Genomic DNA, 18,913 nt, shown 5'->3' with positions numbered 1-18,913 from the left:
CACGCCGCGGCGGCGCGCCGAACTAGGCGCTCTGCGGCGGCTGCCGGCGCCGAGTTTAAGGCTGCCTCACTGCCGCGCAGCCCGTTCGTGGTGTGATGCGCACCACAAATATAATAAATTACCTGCAACTGTATAGAATAATGTCCTTTTCTGTTTACATAAGATTCTGGACTAATATGAGGTGCTTTAATATTTATGTGGGTACCATCAATTGCTCCTATTACCTTCGGAAAACCATTGTTTGCAGCAAATCCTGTTATAATTTCTTCTACTCTATTATTGTCTGGCCACGTAATAAAAATGGGAGCTAATTTCACAATTGCCTTAGTTACTCTTCGTACAGCTTTTAATGCGGTAGCTCTTCCTACATTAAATTTTTCACAAATTGATCTGTAAACAAATTAAATATTAGTAAAACATAAAATACTATATATGCAAATATATTGAATTTTATACATACTATTTATATATTATACATACTGTATATATTATAACTTTCACACTTTAATATATAACAAAATTACTAAAACAGTAAAAAGAAAATATAATATAAATATATTGATGACATACCGATATGAGTCTGGAGTAGCCATTTTCCAAATAGCAATTAAGAATTGTCTTTCTACTGATATAGTTTTACGTCCAGATTTACTTCTTACTAATGAAGATTTTATAAGATTTAGAATATAATTATATGTTGACCGTTTCATTCTGAAAAAAATAATTCAACAAAATTTATCTCTTTTAGGTATATTATAAATGTGCAAAATTTTCCATTACTGAAAATAATTTTAACATTTAAAAGTATTTATACAAGAAACGTTACTAACCTAAAATGTGATTTAAATTCGTCGTTAGTATAAGATGGTAAAATTTCTTCTACATAGTTTTCTAGTCGTTGTATACGGTATTTTTTAAGAGATTGTTTACTTAGAAAAATTCTTATGTAATTCTCTATATCTCTAATAGTCGAGTTATATTCTTCATTATCGAAATATAATAATTCAAATAGTATTAGTAGTAATTTCGAAAACACAGGAATTAATTCTTTTTTATTATGATTTATAGTCACATTGCGGTTAACATTCATATTTTAATTAATTTTCTTGAGATTTATTTGTATACTGTAAAAAACGAACACACAATATAATTTACAATTATTAGGAAGTTAAAACTTTAGATAGAAATTTCAACCTATTAAAAATATCCAAAGGTTACTCACAGAACACGTTTTTTTGAAGCGACTTTTTGACGAAAAATCAGAGAATCGGCCATTTCATTGTAGTTCTCACCTCACATCATAATCGCTCACAATTTTCACATCGCCAAACCGAACGGATTTATGTAAGCGCTAGTAAGCGTTTAACACCAAAGAGAACGAGTGCACAAAGCGCTTATAAGCGTGAGCGCTTAAAGCGTGTGAGCGTCCAAAGCGAACGCACCCAGAGCACTTAGATCACAAATAAGATGGCGGCTGAGACAGATAAGTTCATGTGCTCTAACGTCTAGTGACACGAACGATCTGAAGCACTTCTTCTAAGGGTTGGTTTATAATTGCCTTAACTACTACCTTAGGCCACTGCCGTAAAAGTTGGAAAATATGAAACTCGTATTCCCGTTCATAATTTAAGGTAATTATGTAGAATAGGGGAGCCACCTCCGATTTCAATAATTTTTACATATGTTGTCAAGGTCATTGTCCCGAGTAATAATATGAAGGTTTTAGGCCGCGGTCGTCGTTTGTTTAGAAGTTATGAGAAGAAGAAGTTTCATAAATAAATTCTTATTTTTCGGTTCCACGTACATTTCGTTCGTATTTCAAGCGTGTAGGCAGGGGGGCTGCGCCCCCTCTGCACCCCCCTCTAAAAACCTAACCTAACCCTAACCTAAACTCTTCTTTCTGCATTCCCTCTCGCAAAATTTCTACAATGGTTAGGACATCCTTTTTCATCCAATCAAGTCGTTATTTTCCACAAAATAACGACTTGATTTTCGAGGGGGAGCAGGAGGAGGGGCGAAGCCACTTCCCCTGTGGGGGGCGCAGCCCCCCCCCTGCCTACACGCTTGAAACACGAACGAAATGTACGTGAGATCAAAAATAATGTCTGTTACAGACATTATTTCAAAAAAAGCGTCCAATTGTTCATCAAAATCGAACGTTTTCTTAAATGCAAATTCGGCCAAATAATGATCAAAAAGATAGTCTTCACGAACATAGAGGCATTTTCCATGAAACGACCTTTCAAGATACAACTACAAAAGCGTATAAACAAACATGTGCCCAAACACACGCAGAACACATATTCATATATAGGATGTCCAAAAATTACATATTGTTCAGTAGACTTCTTTCCGCTGTAACTTCTAAACAAACAACGACCGCGGCCTAAAACCTTCATATTATTACTCGGGACAATGACCTTGACAACATATATAAAAATTATTGAAATCGGAGGTGGCTCTCCTATTCTACATAATTACCTAATTTAATTATAAACGGTGGTACGAGTTTCCTATTTTCCAACTTTTACGACAGTAAAAGTTAAATTAACTGTTACGGCTATTATAAATCAATTCTAACAATATGGATCCGCTCGAAAATTTGTTGTTCGGTTTTCGTATTGTTATTAATAATGAACTTGACGTTTTTACACAAAATCTTGTACCTTTCGCAAATGATTTATTTAGAATAGAAGACAATGACAAAATAGAGAGTAAATATTGATGAAAATATGGTTGTTTATTTTTCTAAAAATTTTTGTAATCTATAAAGATTTGTTTTGTTTGATACTTTATACTTTTTTTAGTATTTTTATTGAATTTTAATTGTAATTTATATATCTACAGATATTGCTGTTAATGCAATTGTTGAAATGGTAGAAAGTTTTGTTTGAAGAGGACACAGAACATGCATCACTACCTACATTAAAAATATAGTACCAACGTATACAAATAAAAAGTTTGTTATGCATTATCGTTTAAATAGAACACTTGTCATGAATCTAGTAGAAAAATTTAGCTACTGATAGTATTCACATATTTTCTTTTCAGCCACATACTTTTTAATGAGCTTTCAAATATTGATTCGAAAATTCGAAAGAAAACGTAAAAAATTACTATACTCGTCCTCATTGCGCATGTGTATAACAAAATGCTCCAACTGCACCACCTTTAAAGCTGAGGCACATAGAGCATGCTCCTAATTGCCCTTTAGAGTATGCTCTATCGCAACGCAAACACCTAGTCGCCATATTGTTTCCGGTGACGCGAACGTATTAGAGCGTGTTAAAGCAAGTAGGAGTATTTTGGGGCATGCAACGCGAACAAACCTATAGACTTATATAATAGACGAAACATTCGTGTAAGAGGAGCAGAAGCTTTGTTAAAAGAGACAGAAATAGTCGTAGAGTAGTTCTCTTCTTTTCTAGCAATAAGTTGATTGGTGGCCGCGGCAGGCCGAGGGAGTGGCCGAGAGCAACAAAGATAGACGTCCGAGAATCAGTTGAGAGAGAGTGATAGTGAGAGATAATAGCATGCATGTAGCATGTATAGACTTGTTGAGAGACTTGGCAGACGCTAACAATTAACACTAACAATTCGTAAACCTTTTTATAATTTAATTTACTTCATACTTCTATAGAACTTAATTTAACATATTTTTTTACTTAAATTTTTTCTAAATAAATTAAGCTATCTTTAATTAACAACAGTTGTTTATGCTTTAGTGTAAATAACTGTTGTTGTTTCTCTTTAAAAACATAAATTAAATAATAAAAAAATTATATCCATACAAGACTCGAACCTTTATAACCTCTTGAGCACACAAGTCAAAAATGGCCTTTTTGACGCTTAAGCATAGACTATGTCTATGCAGACTTCCGGTGGCGCGTTCTTGGCGGGAAGACGTGTTCTTGCGTGCTTTCCTGCGTTCTACCGATATTTTTGAATTTTGGCTGTAAAACTTGGGTGCTGTTTCATTTTTTCCAGCTCTCTGTGCTTCCGGAAGTGTTTTTGGAGCTTTTTCCGCTGTTTCTGTGTGTGAGGCAAAAAAAGTGTCCGCGAATAACCTCTCGCAGGACTCGGTGCCGAATAGCGGGCTTTCGCCCTCCCCGGCTTTTGAGGACATAAGCAATGATTTACAACAATTTCTGGTGAGCCCGTCTGTCCCGGACCTGGGGATTTTTCCCCCAAACCGGCGATAGAAGTGGAATCCTCGGTAAAAGCTGCTAAACGATCCCACTCTACTACGTACGAGGAAGGTTTGTCGGATAGTTCGTCTCTCTGCGTAAGATCCCCTCTAAAATGGGCAACAAAAAGAATGCACGACGAGGATCCCATACAGCACCGAAAGATTGCAGTAACATTGCATAAATCTTACAATGAAACATTGTAATATTACGTGATAGTTGCAAAATATTTCTGCAATGTTACTGCAAGCTTACGGCAACGTTAAAATGTCCGCCTTCAAAAATATTACAATGTAAGACTACAGTAAGGTTACAGTGCAATGTATTTGTAATATTGAAACGCACAAATATGCAAAATGTTTGAAATTTAATAGATAAACTTTAACAATATATAACGACATCGGAGAGAGATAAGAACAAACTCGTTGCTAAATTGTGTTGCTAAAGTTCATAATCTTCTTGCACTCGAAACTCAATCAGATATCCGATTGAATGTAAAAAGATTATTGACGCAAGTGCATAAGTTTGTTTTCATGTCTTGGATGGATATCTTTATATATTTTTTCAAAGTCTATTTATTAAAATTTGTAGTATCTTGCATATTAAAAAAATATNAACAAATTGTTGGTTTTATATAGAAATTAGTAAACATTTTTTTTTGTCCAGTTAATATTGCTATTTTATTTTATTACATATATTGCAATTTGCTTTTATATAATAACAACAGCTTTCTTTCTTCAACTTTTAATTTATTTTTATGTTTGTCTTATGCTCTTAAAGATGTATAGATAAAGAGAAGACGACAAGTATGGATTTCAAACGAGATACAAAAACACGTCGAACTTGATAACAATGTCACTATCGCCTCGCGTATTTTTTTTTTTTTTTTTTTTTTGGTATACATTTTGGTATTTATACATTTGGTAAATGTTTACAATAGGGGAGACCCCTCCGATCGGCTTCTCGTTTTGATACATTGTTAATATGATCTTCCTGAGTACGTTTCTAAAAGTTTTATCCGTCGCTCATTGTTTATAAAAAAGTTACGAACAAAAAAAGTTTCATCAATAAACTATCGTTTTTCGCCACCGTGTACATTTTTTGTGTGTTGTAAACATGTAGGCAGGAGGAAGCTGCGCCCCACCTGCACCCCCCTAAAAATCCTAATCTAACCCTAACCTAAACTTTTCTTCCTGCATTTTCCCTCGCAAGTTTTACTCAATTCTATTGATATTGTAGTAACATAGGTTAACCAGTGTGGAAATTTTGCGAGGGGGAATGCAGAAAGATAAATTTAGGTTAAAGTTAGGTTAGGGTTTGTAAGAGGGGGTGCAGGAGAGGCGCAGCCCCCCCTGCCTACACGCTTACACCGAAGAAATGAAAACAAATCGTCAATCAATCTAGTAAAAATCAATTCTAGTATCAAAATTATACATTCGGGACGAATACAAACGAAGAAATGAAAACAAAACAGAAAGTTTTGGGATATGCTACATATACACACTTTGTTGGCAACATGAACATTACTCGTTTTCTTCTGAAATGTACACGGTGTCGAAAAACGATAGTTTATTGATGAAACTTTTTTTGGTCATAACTTTTTTATAAACAATGAGCGACAGATAAAACTTTTAAAAAAGTACTCAGGAAGGTCATATTTACAATGTATCAAAACGAGAAGCCGATCGGAGGGGTTTCTACTATTGTAAACATTTACCCTATTTTTTCCCGAGGGGAGAGCAGGGGGGAGGGGCGAAACCCTCCACCTGCAGGGGGGCGCAGCCCTCCTCCCTGCCTACATGTTTACAACACACACAAAATGTACACGGTGTCGGAAAACGATAGTTTAGTCATCAAACTTTTTTTGTTCATATCATCGCGCCATATCGTCCACGAGTGGAGGGGGTATCGCTCGATGGGGGTAAGGCGGAGATCCTCGAATAGTGGGGACAATACAAGTATGGGAAATAATGTAAAAAATTATTAAAAAATTTAATTATTTATAAATAATTTTTATCCGCTATAGTCTATGCAGGTCACGTACGCCAGTAAGTATCCTGTATAGACCGTAGCGTAGAAAATCTTGGATAAAATCTGGAAAAAATCTTTACGAAATGTGGAGATTTGAACCCAGGTCCTCGGTGTTTACAGCACTCGTACCTAATCCGGTGAGCTAAATCATCAACGTGAAATATAAGTCAGCGTAGCAGTATAAGTAAGCTGCAGGGAACTTAGGCCGTAAGCGGCATAGGAACTAGCAATAGTACAGAAATTGTTAAGTGTGATGGAAAGGGAGCTGGAACGCCTACATGCAAAGCTAACTGCGCTACTTAACCTATTGGAAATAAGAAGTTGGTTTAGACGAAATGCAAAGTATAGCGCTCTCCTACTGCTGACTATTCGGGTCGGGCGTCCGTTATGGCGCCCCCTACGCGCTACTATTTGGGCCAGGCACCCGTTATGTCGTCCTCCACGCGCGGCTATTTGGTACGTCTATTATGGCTCTCCTTCCCTTTCGATATTTGTATAGAAAAGCTAGTTTGTCTCGTTTATTTTAACGACTAGAGTAAGAAATGTCAGCTAACGGTCGTCGCTTCACCAAAACTAAGTAATAATTTAGAATTATTGTTACTTTCATCTAATTTAGAATTACATATAACTAGAAAAAGATAAAAGAAGTAAATAAAAACTTGGTTTTGTTTTTTATTTTTTTATTACATTAGATTATGTGGTTTTTGTTTAAATGTACAGGCTTGAATACGGCGGCAGTTTACAGGATTTTTATTTTGAGAAAATATTTTACGAAATAATTGTACAATCAAGCGATCATTATGTTCGTAATTTTTGGTAAATAGATTCTTAAACTGCGCAAGATCACAACCACTACACATAAAATATAAAACTACACAGCAATAATGTCCGCATGTTTAAAAGAATAGGCCTTGCAGCTGCGTGGTGTTTCAGCAGTGAATAGTAGAATTCCGTCGTAGTCGTAGAAAAAATCGCTGATTTAGAGGAGGTATTCCGTAGCTGTCGAAATATGTTCCTTTTCCACAATCATTGATGTAAAAAGCAACCCAATGCAGGCCGGGACGATCATGTTCATCGGTGTTAGCAACGATCGCTGTCGATCGTGTTCACACCCTCGGTAATCTGTCGGCAGGATAAACCTCCACATGACATGCATTTAGTTGATGCAGAGCTTGTAAGATTTGAAGCGTATTCATTGAGGGTATGCGGCGGCGGTAATGTGTAATTTTCCGGTATTAGGTATTGCCCAAAGTCAGTATTTATCTTCGCGACGTTCCCTGTCTGTGTTGCTTTTTCTACTGTGTGGGTAGATGTTTCAATGTCTTTCGCGAAATTATCAGACATTTTATTTGCCTTATCATTTCCTGTTAGATAGTCTACAAAACTGTCGCAATCACTTTCATTTTGTTCTTTTTCCTTGTCTTCCGACCAAATAACTTCACTGTCCGGAAAACGCCGCACAAAAATATCTCCGCGGTTTTGTTTAATCAAATTCTGTTCGTTTAACCACTGCTTCAATTTATATGCGTTAGTTAATGCACATTGAAAATTGTTAAATCTTTCTCGAAGCCCGTGATAAGTACATCGTTCTTTGCCCGGCAAGCATTTGAACGATGGGGAAATAGTCTCCAGATTATATATATTTCTGGAGAGAAGATTTTGCAAGTAGCGAACCTTTTCACTGCCTTTAACGTAGATACGCCGGCAACTTTTTTTAATTTCACGTAGATGAATCGCCAAATATTTAGGATTGCTTTCACCGTCGTTCTATTCGATGCCGTGATAATAACGTGTAAGCCAATTGTTTTCTTTTCTTGATGTTTCTGATAATTCCGAGAAGAGATAAGGAGGCATTAGAATCCAGTGATCGGTAATATTTCTGTTGATTGCGACAACTGCGACTTCCTTGGGAATAATATTGCTATCCGCATCGCGAAAGCCCTGTATGTCGATGACAATATCCATGACGTGCGTTGCTCCTAGCGCGAAACGTGTATCGTAGCAAAGTGCTCTTATCCCGAAAACCAACTGCCTTTTATACTACATCGGTGTTTTTTTTTAGATGACGTCGACAATATGGCGAAAGATGAATAGCGATGAAATGCAAACCTAACCGCTAAAATCGACGATAACTTGACGTGAAGAGTCGATTTTTAGAATATTATCGAATTCGGCGTAGACAATGCAGTTAATGGTAGTGTCAAGCGGTTTTTCAAATCGTATTTCTAAGCGTAAACTACCATGTTTTACAAGATTCCAATGTCCGGCGCAATTAGCCGATAGATCCGGAGTAAGATCAAAAGCGAAAAGCGTGTAACCTTCAGCATAAGCGTTTCTGCTTATAGAATTTCCTTCATTCAGGAAATGAATACTAGTTCCCGAAAATAAAGAATGATATGCTTTGACATAGAGTTTTGCATTTTGCGAAAATAACGGCTGTAGAGATCTGCTGGGAACCTGTGTGCCATCCACATACAGCGAGAAAAAATTGATATTATAATTTTTGAAATTAAACGGATTTAATTTTCTATTGCCGTTAAAAGCTTTGTTATCAACAAATCCGATTATTATCCGTTTTGGTAGTTGTCCGAGTATTACATTATCTAATGTTTCACCTACAACATCCGAGTGAATAGTGAATGTTTTAACTTCGACTCGGGTGAGAGGATATTTGGCGGTAGTTTTGCTCAACATTCGCGCATGCTCTAGTAATATTCCAGGACTAATCTTCGCTCTTCTTATAAGCAAACTAGCATCTAAAATATGTAAATTTGATTCAAAAGTGGCTTCCATAAGACAAAAAGAATTTTTTGAGCGCACAAGTCTCATTCGCAGTTCTACGCCGTTGAGTAAAAATTTATCTTGATTAAAAACATTGCAGTGAAGATGCCCGATGAGATCTACTGAGTTTTTGTCTTGAAAATAATTCGTACGATTACGAAGTCCGATGTTTAACGCCTCTTCTGTATCATCCATGTGTCTCGGAGTATCTTCCTCCCATAAACATGAAGTTAGATAGAAAGATTTTGCGGGTGAAGAATAATTTAATAACGCTTCGCGCGCGCGATGTATGCGCGGTACGCGTAAGCGTTGTTTAGAGGAGATACGAGTTTTTGATTGAAATATACGTCGATTTGATTGAACATCGAATGTAGCAGATGATTTATGGGACCTACTTTGACTGCTGATCCCGATGCAGCGGGTTTTGACACCGTATCTATGCTTATGCGTGAACTTAGGAGGATGTGCGTAAGATCTCGATATTCTTCGCCATGGCCTGGCACGACGAATTCTATGGGTGAGTCGTCTGCAAGAGAAGTCACGAGTTTGTAATAAATCTATTGCGAACTTTCAATGCTAGTTTGTGTAGGAGGTAAAGAAAAGAGATCAAGCTCGCTCTTTGAACACTCGCACAAATGTGTGTGCAGAAAAGACATGATTATTTCACTTTTAGTTCTAGATCGCAGCGCCCGATTGACTTTACAATAATTAAGAAAATATATCGGCTGTTGTGCGCTTCTTGTTAACACGACGGCTATTTTTAGCGATAGTTATCTTCCGTTTTTTCTTCTTATGATTTTTCTTCGTTGACGCTTTTTTCGTTCTCTTCAACGTTGTTTTTTTCTTACGTATTCCGACTTTTTTGTCTGTGCAGCACTGCTTACGCTTCGAAGATTTAGAGATGTGCGATTTAAGACTCGTAAGAGAAAACTGTACTGCTAATCTTTTTGCAGAGGGTTTATATCCCGATCCCTTTATTAGATTGGAAATTTTTTCCTCAGCTTTTCTCTTGAGATTACTAGTCGATTCATTAAAGCGAATTTTAACCGCCTGTTTTAATGGTGTATTGTGTCCGACATCGTCAAGTATGTTAATATCGGCGCGGAAAGCTTCCTTACCAATTGCACGTGCTCCGCTAGCTAAATAAGGAAGTACACGTCTGAACAGTCCACCAAGAAAATTTCCGATTCCATGTTCACGTTGATAGTTCGAATCAGAAAAAACGCGAGGAAGCCTTCCGCCGCTTTGTACTTCATAATATTCTTGATATTGCGTCATAACGGATGGCTTTTTAATCAAATAAACGTCTAAAGTGTAATGTCGCTGTCAGCGTTCCAAATTCGAATGAAATATGCTCATCCTGCTGATCTCTTATATCTATTTCTATCACACGGAAATTTGTTTTACGAAGTGGAATGTAATTTCCAGGTGAGTAATGTTTTACTTGATTAGAACCATACTTGTAATTATTCGGAGTATTGTTAGAAACTATTCGAAGAAGCGGCGATAGCACATCTCCAGTTATATATGGTTTGCAAATGTCGCAATAAACAAATAACTTGTCGGGGATACAACGAACTAAACTGACCGACTCAGAACTCTCCGAACCAGTGCGCCTATCTATTACGAAAGCTGTATTANCAGAGGTTGACTCAAATCCGAGTATACGCCGTAAATTATCGCTAAGCTTTACACTATGAATTTGCTTGCAATGCTCTTCTTCACATGTAAGCATTATACAAACTTTATTACCACGCCGCGAATTTAGTATCCATTTGAAATGCACTTTCTCATAAGAGCATGATCGATTAATAGCTTCTATAAGATCGACTTCTGTAGAATAAATCCCTGACGATATCGGAATTTTGACTGATGAAACGTCGCCATTAGGAAGAGTATTAGCGATTGTTATTAAGGATTCATCTGTACGTAAATGTAAAAAAACTAGAAAGAAATTGCATCTCAGTGAGCGCAACTTCCCATCTTCCTCGCAAATCTATTCGATTCGGCAATTCGGTAGTAAAGCAAGAGGTAGAGTTATCAGGAAAATAACGCATACTTCTATTGCTCGGAAGAACCATGAGAAATTGTTCGTTTATCTTGTTGGAGGGAATGTAAACTTGGAAATCCGAGAGTCAAATTTAGAGGGATAGCCTTGCCATCCCTCTAAATAGCTAACTAATAATTGTTTATTAGGACCGCGACCTTTACTTCTTATCACGCGATCAACAATAAATACTTCTTTTCTTAAATTTGTGTTAACCGGAACTAACTCCTGTTCATAAAAAATTCCGTCTATAACTTCATCCGCTACATCGCACAATTCATACACAGGCGGTTTGCGCCACGTTAGTACGCGATAAATTTTAAATATCTCTTCGCTCCACTTTGCTTCATATCCTTTCTTGAAGGCTACTTTACCTCTATTAACACGTACATAATCGCCCTCTTTGTATTTAATTCCGCGGTTTTTCCAAAAGCGATTTTTTTCGGCGTATCGCTGCTCCATATTTTTACGAGCAATACTAGCGTTTTCCAATGTAACAGCAGCAGGCACCATTTTTGTAGTAGAATGGCGAATATGATTGTAAGCGTGTACAAGATCTTGCAAAATATCAATATAACACCATGTATTTTTATATGTAAAATACCGCCACATTCTTTTTTTGAGCGTTTTGTTGAAACGTTCAATCACGGCCGCTTTAACATCGGGATTACGCATTACACGAAAGCGTATATTTTTATTTTTTAAAAACTCCTGCACCGATCGCGCAACAAATTCTTTGCCCTTATCAGTCTGTAAATTTACGGGTATCCGCCCCCCGTTTCTCGAGAATACATCTCGGAAAGCGCGTATAACGCAGTTCGCTGTTTTATCGCGCAGTGGTTGCACCCAGGCGTATTTGCTAAGCACATCAATAATTGCTAATAAGTAAGAATAATTGTTGTTGTAATTTTTTAGATTACGAAGATTCATTAAATCTGCTTCCCATACATCGTCGATATTTGTTACATTATAATGCAAACGTTGAAATTTACGACGTATCGGGCGATGCAAAGTATATGCGTCTTGCGATTCAAGCCAGCGTACAACAGAGCGGCGATCGAAAGCAGGATTAGAGGCTCGCACCAGATTCTCCGCTGCAGAGTATTCAGCGTAATGCGAGGGATTGTAATATAATTTTTCAAGCCCCGTCATTTCTTAGCAGTAGACAGCAAATTGGGATTTCCTATAATTGACAATGGCGCTTTTACTTCGCGCAGTAATCTGGCAAACTGATCTCGTCCTCGCGCTTTCATTGTTTTTCTTTCACGCATTGCGTCGTTGATGAGCTCTGTGATATCCCCACCCTCTATAACGTTACCATCTATATTCACATTACCTTCTTCATCCCAGCTGATTCTGTTGTGAGCAGAAGGGCTCTGCAAATATTGTAGCAGCAATTTCGCTTTGCTACGATAAGTTTTCGGTATCGTTTCCAATATTTTATTGACACTTTTCTGCTTTTGTGAACAAAATTTCAACGAATCGGTACTTTTGGACGCTGAGCTTTGTTCGAGCGTATCAAGCGTATCATCAATGTCTTCGAGTTCGTCATGCTTATCAGCAATATCGTTGGCAGCATCTAAGAATGTATCATTGCGCTGCTTTAAGCGCTGTCTTCTTATATCACGAACAAAATGAAGATAACGTCGTAGGACTTCTTTGTACAGCTTTCATTTTTCGCTCATTTCGATAGGCAGGGGAGAATTGAGAATTTGGCTCATTTCGTTATATCAAGACGTGAGAGAATTGTTTCCGGAGTCCGTACCGAATTAATATTTTCCGGATCAGTTATCGCTGTATCGTGAATCTCCGTTGGCGATGTGTTAAGCGCGAAAACGTTTGGAATTTGACCCCGCTGCAACTGTTGCAGTTTTTCAAGATTTTCCGGTGAAATCAAAACTATCTTTTTCGCTCTCTTCATATTATATTATTTATTATCGGCTATTTACTAATAATTTGCGTTAGCAAGGCTCCAAGTATTGTTGTAATAAGCTGCGGCAAGAACCCTCCGCGTTGCACAAGTAATTTTCTCTTAGATTTCCAATTACCGCGGTTTCCGGCAATGCGTCGTAGAATCGATTTATATTTGCCCAAGCGAACTTTCTCTTTTTTTTCGAGAGGTACGTTACCTTTTAGCGTATTAAAAACACATTCTCGGATAAAGTGAATGAATTTTTCGTCGGCAGCTCGTAAGAAAGACGACCTCTGATTCTTTTTCAGATAACACAACGCTTTTAAAAGGCACANGTTTCTCTCGCCAATAGAGCGCTTTGCAATTTTTGCCGTTTTATTCCTCGTTTTTTCTAATGCCGTTACTTTATTATATCTCTCCATCATTGTGACATTGCAACTGTTATCTCTTGACGACGTGCTAGATGTTTTATATCATGCCTCTGACCGATCTTCGGGGCACATAAACATAATGCACGTGATCGCTAGGAAAAATACGTGTACGAAATCGATACTCTTCTGGTGTAGATTGTTTCAAATCTAGCAGTAGATAACCATGGGGCTTTGAAGTAGCGTCGTAATATGCTTCTTCTAAAAATTTCGGGTCATCGGGATAGACTTGGCGTGCTAAATGACGAATTTGGGCTCGATCGCGCGGATTTTTAAAGATTACAATATAATTTGTGTTAAGTGATATGTCCCGTTGTCCACGACCTTGATGAAACAGATTTTGCGAAATAAGAATAACGCTAAGATTTTTATGATGACTGCCTTTAGTAAATAGATCGACAATCGTGGCGCACAATGAGGATTCTCTCATCAGATCATCAATTATTACTAATTTTGTACAGTGGGGATCATTGGAATAATCTTCTGTCCGAGGGAAGCTCTCGCGAAATTCAATTCTAGTTTTTTTCTTTTTTCCACAGTTATCATTGTACAAATCGACGTTGCTACGCAGCCTACAATATGCTTCTTGCCATTCGGCATAATAAAACAAAATTCTCTCAAAATACACATTAGCCATTACGGGTAAATACGGAGCAACGTTTTTACAAAAATCGTTTTTCCGCAGCCTGTAGGTCCGCAGATAGATGTCCACGGATGTTTCCAACATACATCCATATTAAAGAATGAACGATTTGTCTATATTCATCTGTACATAAAACTTTATCAAAGGGAAGCGGGGAGATGGTAATAAGGCTAACATCATTCTAGCGCAGAATTCGAATACAACGTATGCTCGAAATGACTGTAAAAGATATATTATATACAATCGCTTTTTTCGACAGGTATAGCGGCTTTTCTTGTTTGTCCTTTTGCATCAATAAATTTTTGTACAATATTTGTAAGAGAAATATCAGAAACTATAGAATTAGTATTGTAAAAGCTAGGAAATAATTAGGAAAGGAAAAACAGAGCTCATATTACTTTTATTGTTTTTTATTGAAAAATACTAAATAATCAAGACATACAGCGTAGGAGATGGAAAAAGCAAAAATAATTTTTTTCTATTATGGCTTACTTAACTAATCTTATAACTAATATTGACAACTAATCTTATAACTAATTTTATTAGATTTTTTTACTTAGACGTAAAAAGATATAACAATAAATTTATTTACATAAAGCAGCATACTAGAGAGGTTAAGAAAGTGGCATCTATTTATTACATAATTATGTTAGTGATTACAAGTAATTATGTTAATCTTAAAAACTTACAAGATTGCGAAAAGTTTTTATTCCGTTTTGTAGCCATAAGGAACAGAATATCTCTTTTCGATAAATCTTCGCTTTACTAATACCGGTGTGCACGATTTAGTTTCGTCGGTGGATATAATTTCGTGGAATGCAGTACGCCGAATTGCTCTGTAACGCAGATTTATCGTCGCGTCTATTTCTCGCGTCTCTGTATCGCGATTTGCTTTTTCACTACGGTCGATTAATTGTTTTATGCTATTGAAATTAACCAACTGCGATGTTTCATAATTTAAAGTTACCCCTTTAACTTTACATATTTCGTGAGTATGTCCTTTGAGAGTACGTATCACATACGCATAAAATTTAGGTCCTCCAGATACAAATGATTCAATATAGCTATCCTTGCCCATAACTCTCAAGTTCGTCGGTCATGTCCCCCAAAAAATTTCCTGTAGGCAGCTCATATTCGCAAGGAACGCCGTTGCTCAAATATATACATGAGTCAGTATCGCAGTATAGAACACGCTGATCTAATCGCTCTAAATATTCATATAATTTTAAACGGGCTTGCGCTGTTGTGTAAGCTGCTATTACGACGCTCGTCAATGGAGAGGGTATGACTGCCTCGCGTCTTAACCGCCACGAAATGTACATCATGTTATCGTTCACGGGTAACATGTCAATTATTTCATGTTCAGGACTTGCGAGTAACTCCATGAGCCGCTGACGCATTTTAACAACCTCTGTATTTGGAAGATTAGAACGCTGTCTGAATTTCCCCTAGAAAGAATTTAAGCATAATTTTGCAACCAAGCGTAAACCGGAATTCTTCGCGATATTACTTTTATCAAGCGTAATACCCTCTGTTTCTTCATATTCTCTTAAGTACCGCTCCTTAGCGGCCTCATCCGTACATTCTCTAGGCCAACCGCTCGCTTCTTGTTTAAGTTGCAAAAATGTATTTATACAATTTTGATACTCGTTGAAAATTAAACCAATATATAAGGCCTTACGAGCAATTCGCAAGATGTTTGAGCGGAAACTGTACGTGTAAATATATATATACACATGTAACGACTTCAACTTGTAAATTGTAACAAGTGTTTTTTGAGTTGAAAACTCAATTCTTAAATTCATAACACTCACTTGTAAAAATTTACAAGTTGAATTCGTTACATGTGTATGTATATATATACACGTACAGTTTCTACTTAAACATCCTGCGAATTGCTCGTATGGCCTTATATATTGGTTTAATTTTCAACGAGTATCGAAATTGTTTGAATTATGCTGGCTGAAAATAGGCGTTATCAACAGTATCAGACCATCTTCGATATATGTATGAATATTGCGAGAATAACTCCAAGTGCCTCGGTGGCCTAACAGGGAAGGCGATGGCACGGAAAGCCGGAGATTCCAGGTTCGACTCCTGGCCAAGGAGTTTTTTTCGCAATATTTTAAAATTAGTTAGGGGAGTATCCGGGGTCTGTCATATGTGAGATGCAAATCTAGCATCCCGTATGAATTTAAGAATTGAGTTTTCAACTCAAAAAACACTCACTTGTAAAAATTTACAAGTTGAAGTCGTTACATGTGTATATATATGCATATACACGTACAGTTTCCGCTCAAACATCCTGCGAATTGCTCGTATGGCCTTATATATTGGTTTAATGTATTTATATATTCGCTAAATAATACGCCGCGTCTCGCGTCCCGATCGTAACGAGTAACTTTATATTGCCAAATTTTGCTTACCCTCGTCACGCGATAACCTTTTTCAATAGCTTTAAGTAATTCGCATGACACCCATGTAAATTCACGATCTTTTGAATGTTCATGTGCGCAGGCGTCTTGTGAGAGCGTTTCGCAACAGCTACGGCATAAGGCAAATAACAATTTACCGTGCGCACGATACGGAAGAACGAGGTAAAAAAGATCGCGTGGAGGAAGAGCCTTACAACGCACAAGTCCTTTGATATTGGAAAAATCATAATTCGGAGCTTCACCAATTAAAACTGAGCATTCTTCTTCTACATAAATATCGGTGTGACCAATTGGGAAAACTCCTGTTTTTAAAACATAAGGATATAAAGAGCATACATCGACATAGCGTATCTTTTCTGTTCCGCCGTAAAACGCGTCGCGCGGATTAAGAGGAGTTATCACGTGTTGTCTTGAGACGAAATTCTTAAGATTTTGATTTTCACGTATTTCACGATCGAAATCACACTCCCACGTTTCTGTAACAATGTATCCCCGTTTTTAAAGACGATACGTTGTGGCGAGAGTTCGTTCATAACGTGAGTCGATTGTATCTTCTCGGTCTATCACGATTTATTCTAAAGCACTTAGGGCAGCCGTGCCAGAAGCACCTGTGAAATTGTAAAACATGCCGGTGCGCTGAATTTGACGTTTCATAATATCCGTCGACTAACGTACCGTCAATTAATCTATATTCACGACCTTTACCCGCATGAATCATACTTCGACTAAGCACGTGCTCCATTCACAGTAACCATTGTAGAGCTTTGCGCGATTGTTTGTTTACCATTCTATACCCTCTCAAAGGGATAATATCTATTTCTTTTTTTCGCAGAAAGTTTTTACGAAAAACTGTCATACATGAAGAAGCAATAGTTGTGAATTCCTCAAACAGGCAAACATTACCGCGATCAAGAAAGATTTTTCGAAAAGCTATACAGGCCTGACGTAAAATATCAACATCGGTACGGCAATAGCGTATTATTTTATGCTGAAAATCGAAAACGACTTTATTTTGCGTCATCTCCTTATGCCATTTTAAAAAACGTTCGCGTTCATCAGATTTCATTGTTTCCGGAGAGTAATATTTTACATCGGGTAACGAACCGACATATGTTTGATTCTCGATAGTGTTAAATAAGTGGNGAAAAATACCTTTATCGGATGTATCTGACAGTCCGAAAGCTTTTGGTAACTCCGCTAATTTTATAGGTATATAATTAACACTGTCTACAAATTTTGTACGACCTACAGATATTAGAATTATTTTTGTTCCGTTTAAAATTACTTTAGGTTCTAAATTAATACCGCTTTCAACTACATATTGAAGAATAAATGGCGCGTCAAATGCTCTCGCATTATGGGCGATGTAAATAAATTTTTTTTAATATTTTGATGTACGCGTAGCAAACTCAACGAATTGTTTAACTGGGTTATCGCGGAATATATGTTCCCGTGTCCCGCACCAACGGCAATGCAGCGTTATATCATTCTCTTCTGCACACTCTTCGCAAATTTGCTGCGCTACACACAAAGTAGGAATGTGCAATTTATCGGTTTCTGTACCCTCGATTGTTACATCTTGTCTTGTTTCAAAATCGTAGAATATATAACCTACGTGCCTTTTCTCCCTGCGATCCTTTCTCTCATTATTAGTTGCCTCTTTTATTTCTTTCGTGAACTGGCTATTCGTCGCTGATTTTTTACCCGTTCTTCGCGTTGCACGAAAAGGTTGCATGTAACACAAATGATTTATAAGACAACGCAAATTGCAGGTTTTACAGTACGCAACACCGCATTCATGATATGCTTTAGATTTTATTAAATACCCGCAATCGCAGCAAAAACGTACGGTTTCACAAACGCTGGCAGTCGTTTTCCCATCATAAGACTGCAGTGCGATGATGCTCGTAACATGCTCTACTATAAAACAAACACTTACACGACTCACAATTTATATAATTTGCCTGCTTGCACGGCGGTATGCGGTAACATCGTAGACATCTATTTGAGCAACGGTGATATGCCAAGTCGCGATAACTTATATTACAAGTTACGCAAAAACCTTTACTACACGCAGCCTCTTTTAAACTGAGTATGGGGCAGTAATGCCGCTCGCGTTCATAATACATAATATACAATTGCATAGAAGATTCACGTCCCAAAGAAACAATTATTTCGCGCCCGTCGAACAGAGCCTTCTCGCCGCGTCCGAAAGTATTATAATTATATACTACAATCGCGATATCATAAGCAGCAAAGTAATTTTGGAAGCAGGTTAGGTGCGGAATCCGAACACAGTAAGTTTTCTTTTTTATATGTTATTGTTTCAGCATATACAGGGTCCGCCACTTAAATCCGGACAAAAATTTTTTTCTCGAAAAAGTTGTTTATTACAGAAAATATGAAAAAACATAAATAGACTGCTTTATAGCTGGGTTAAGGGATCTTT

General features: G+C 37.2%; 2 protein-coding genes across 2 annotated transcripts in view; both read right to left on the bottom strand.

Annotated features, from left to right (window-relative positions):
• The window catches only part of LOC109861402 (protein ANTAGONIST OF LIKE HETEROCHROMATIN PROTEIN 1-like), a 7,659-nt gene extending 6,369 nt beyond the window's left edge, over positions 1-1,290 (bottom strand). Inside the window, exons 1-4 of the mRNA XM_020441037.1 lie at positions 1,223-1,290; positions 831-1,124; positions 571-711; positions 123-390 (exon numbers count right to left, since the gene is read on the bottom strand). Of these exons, the coding sequence (XP_020296626.1) occupies positions 123-390; positions 571-711; positions 831-1,090 (669 nt within the window). The 5' untranslated portion in view covers positions 1,091-1,124; positions 1,223-1,290. The remainder of the gene's footprint in view (positions 1-122; positions 391-570; positions 712-830; positions 1,125-1,222) is intronic.
• A 13,803-nt stretch (positions 1,291-15,093) lies between these two features.
• Positions 15,094-18,465, bottom strand: LOC109861400. The gene is given in 4 exon segments (XM_020441034.1): positions 15,094-15,477; positions 16,456-17,020; positions 17,022-18,384; positions 18,429-18,465. Coding segments are annotated over 4 exon segments (2,349 nt in total).
• Between the last annotated feature and the right edge of the window lie 448 nt (positions 18,466-18,913).

The sequence above is a fragment of the Pseudomyrmex gracilis genome, unplaced genomic scaffold (genome assembly GCF_002006095.1).
Source record: "Pseudomyrmex gracilis isolate BER0280 unplaced genomic scaffold, ASM200609v1 scaffold_735, whole genome shotgun sequence".
NCBI classification, from domain to species: domain Eukaryota; kingdom Metazoa; phylum Arthropoda; class Insecta; order Hymenoptera; family Formicidae; genus Pseudomyrmex; species Pseudomyrmex gracilis.
The sequence above is the reverse complement of the archived record's forward strand: the minus strand, read 5'-3'. Positions and strand labels throughout refer to the sequence as shown.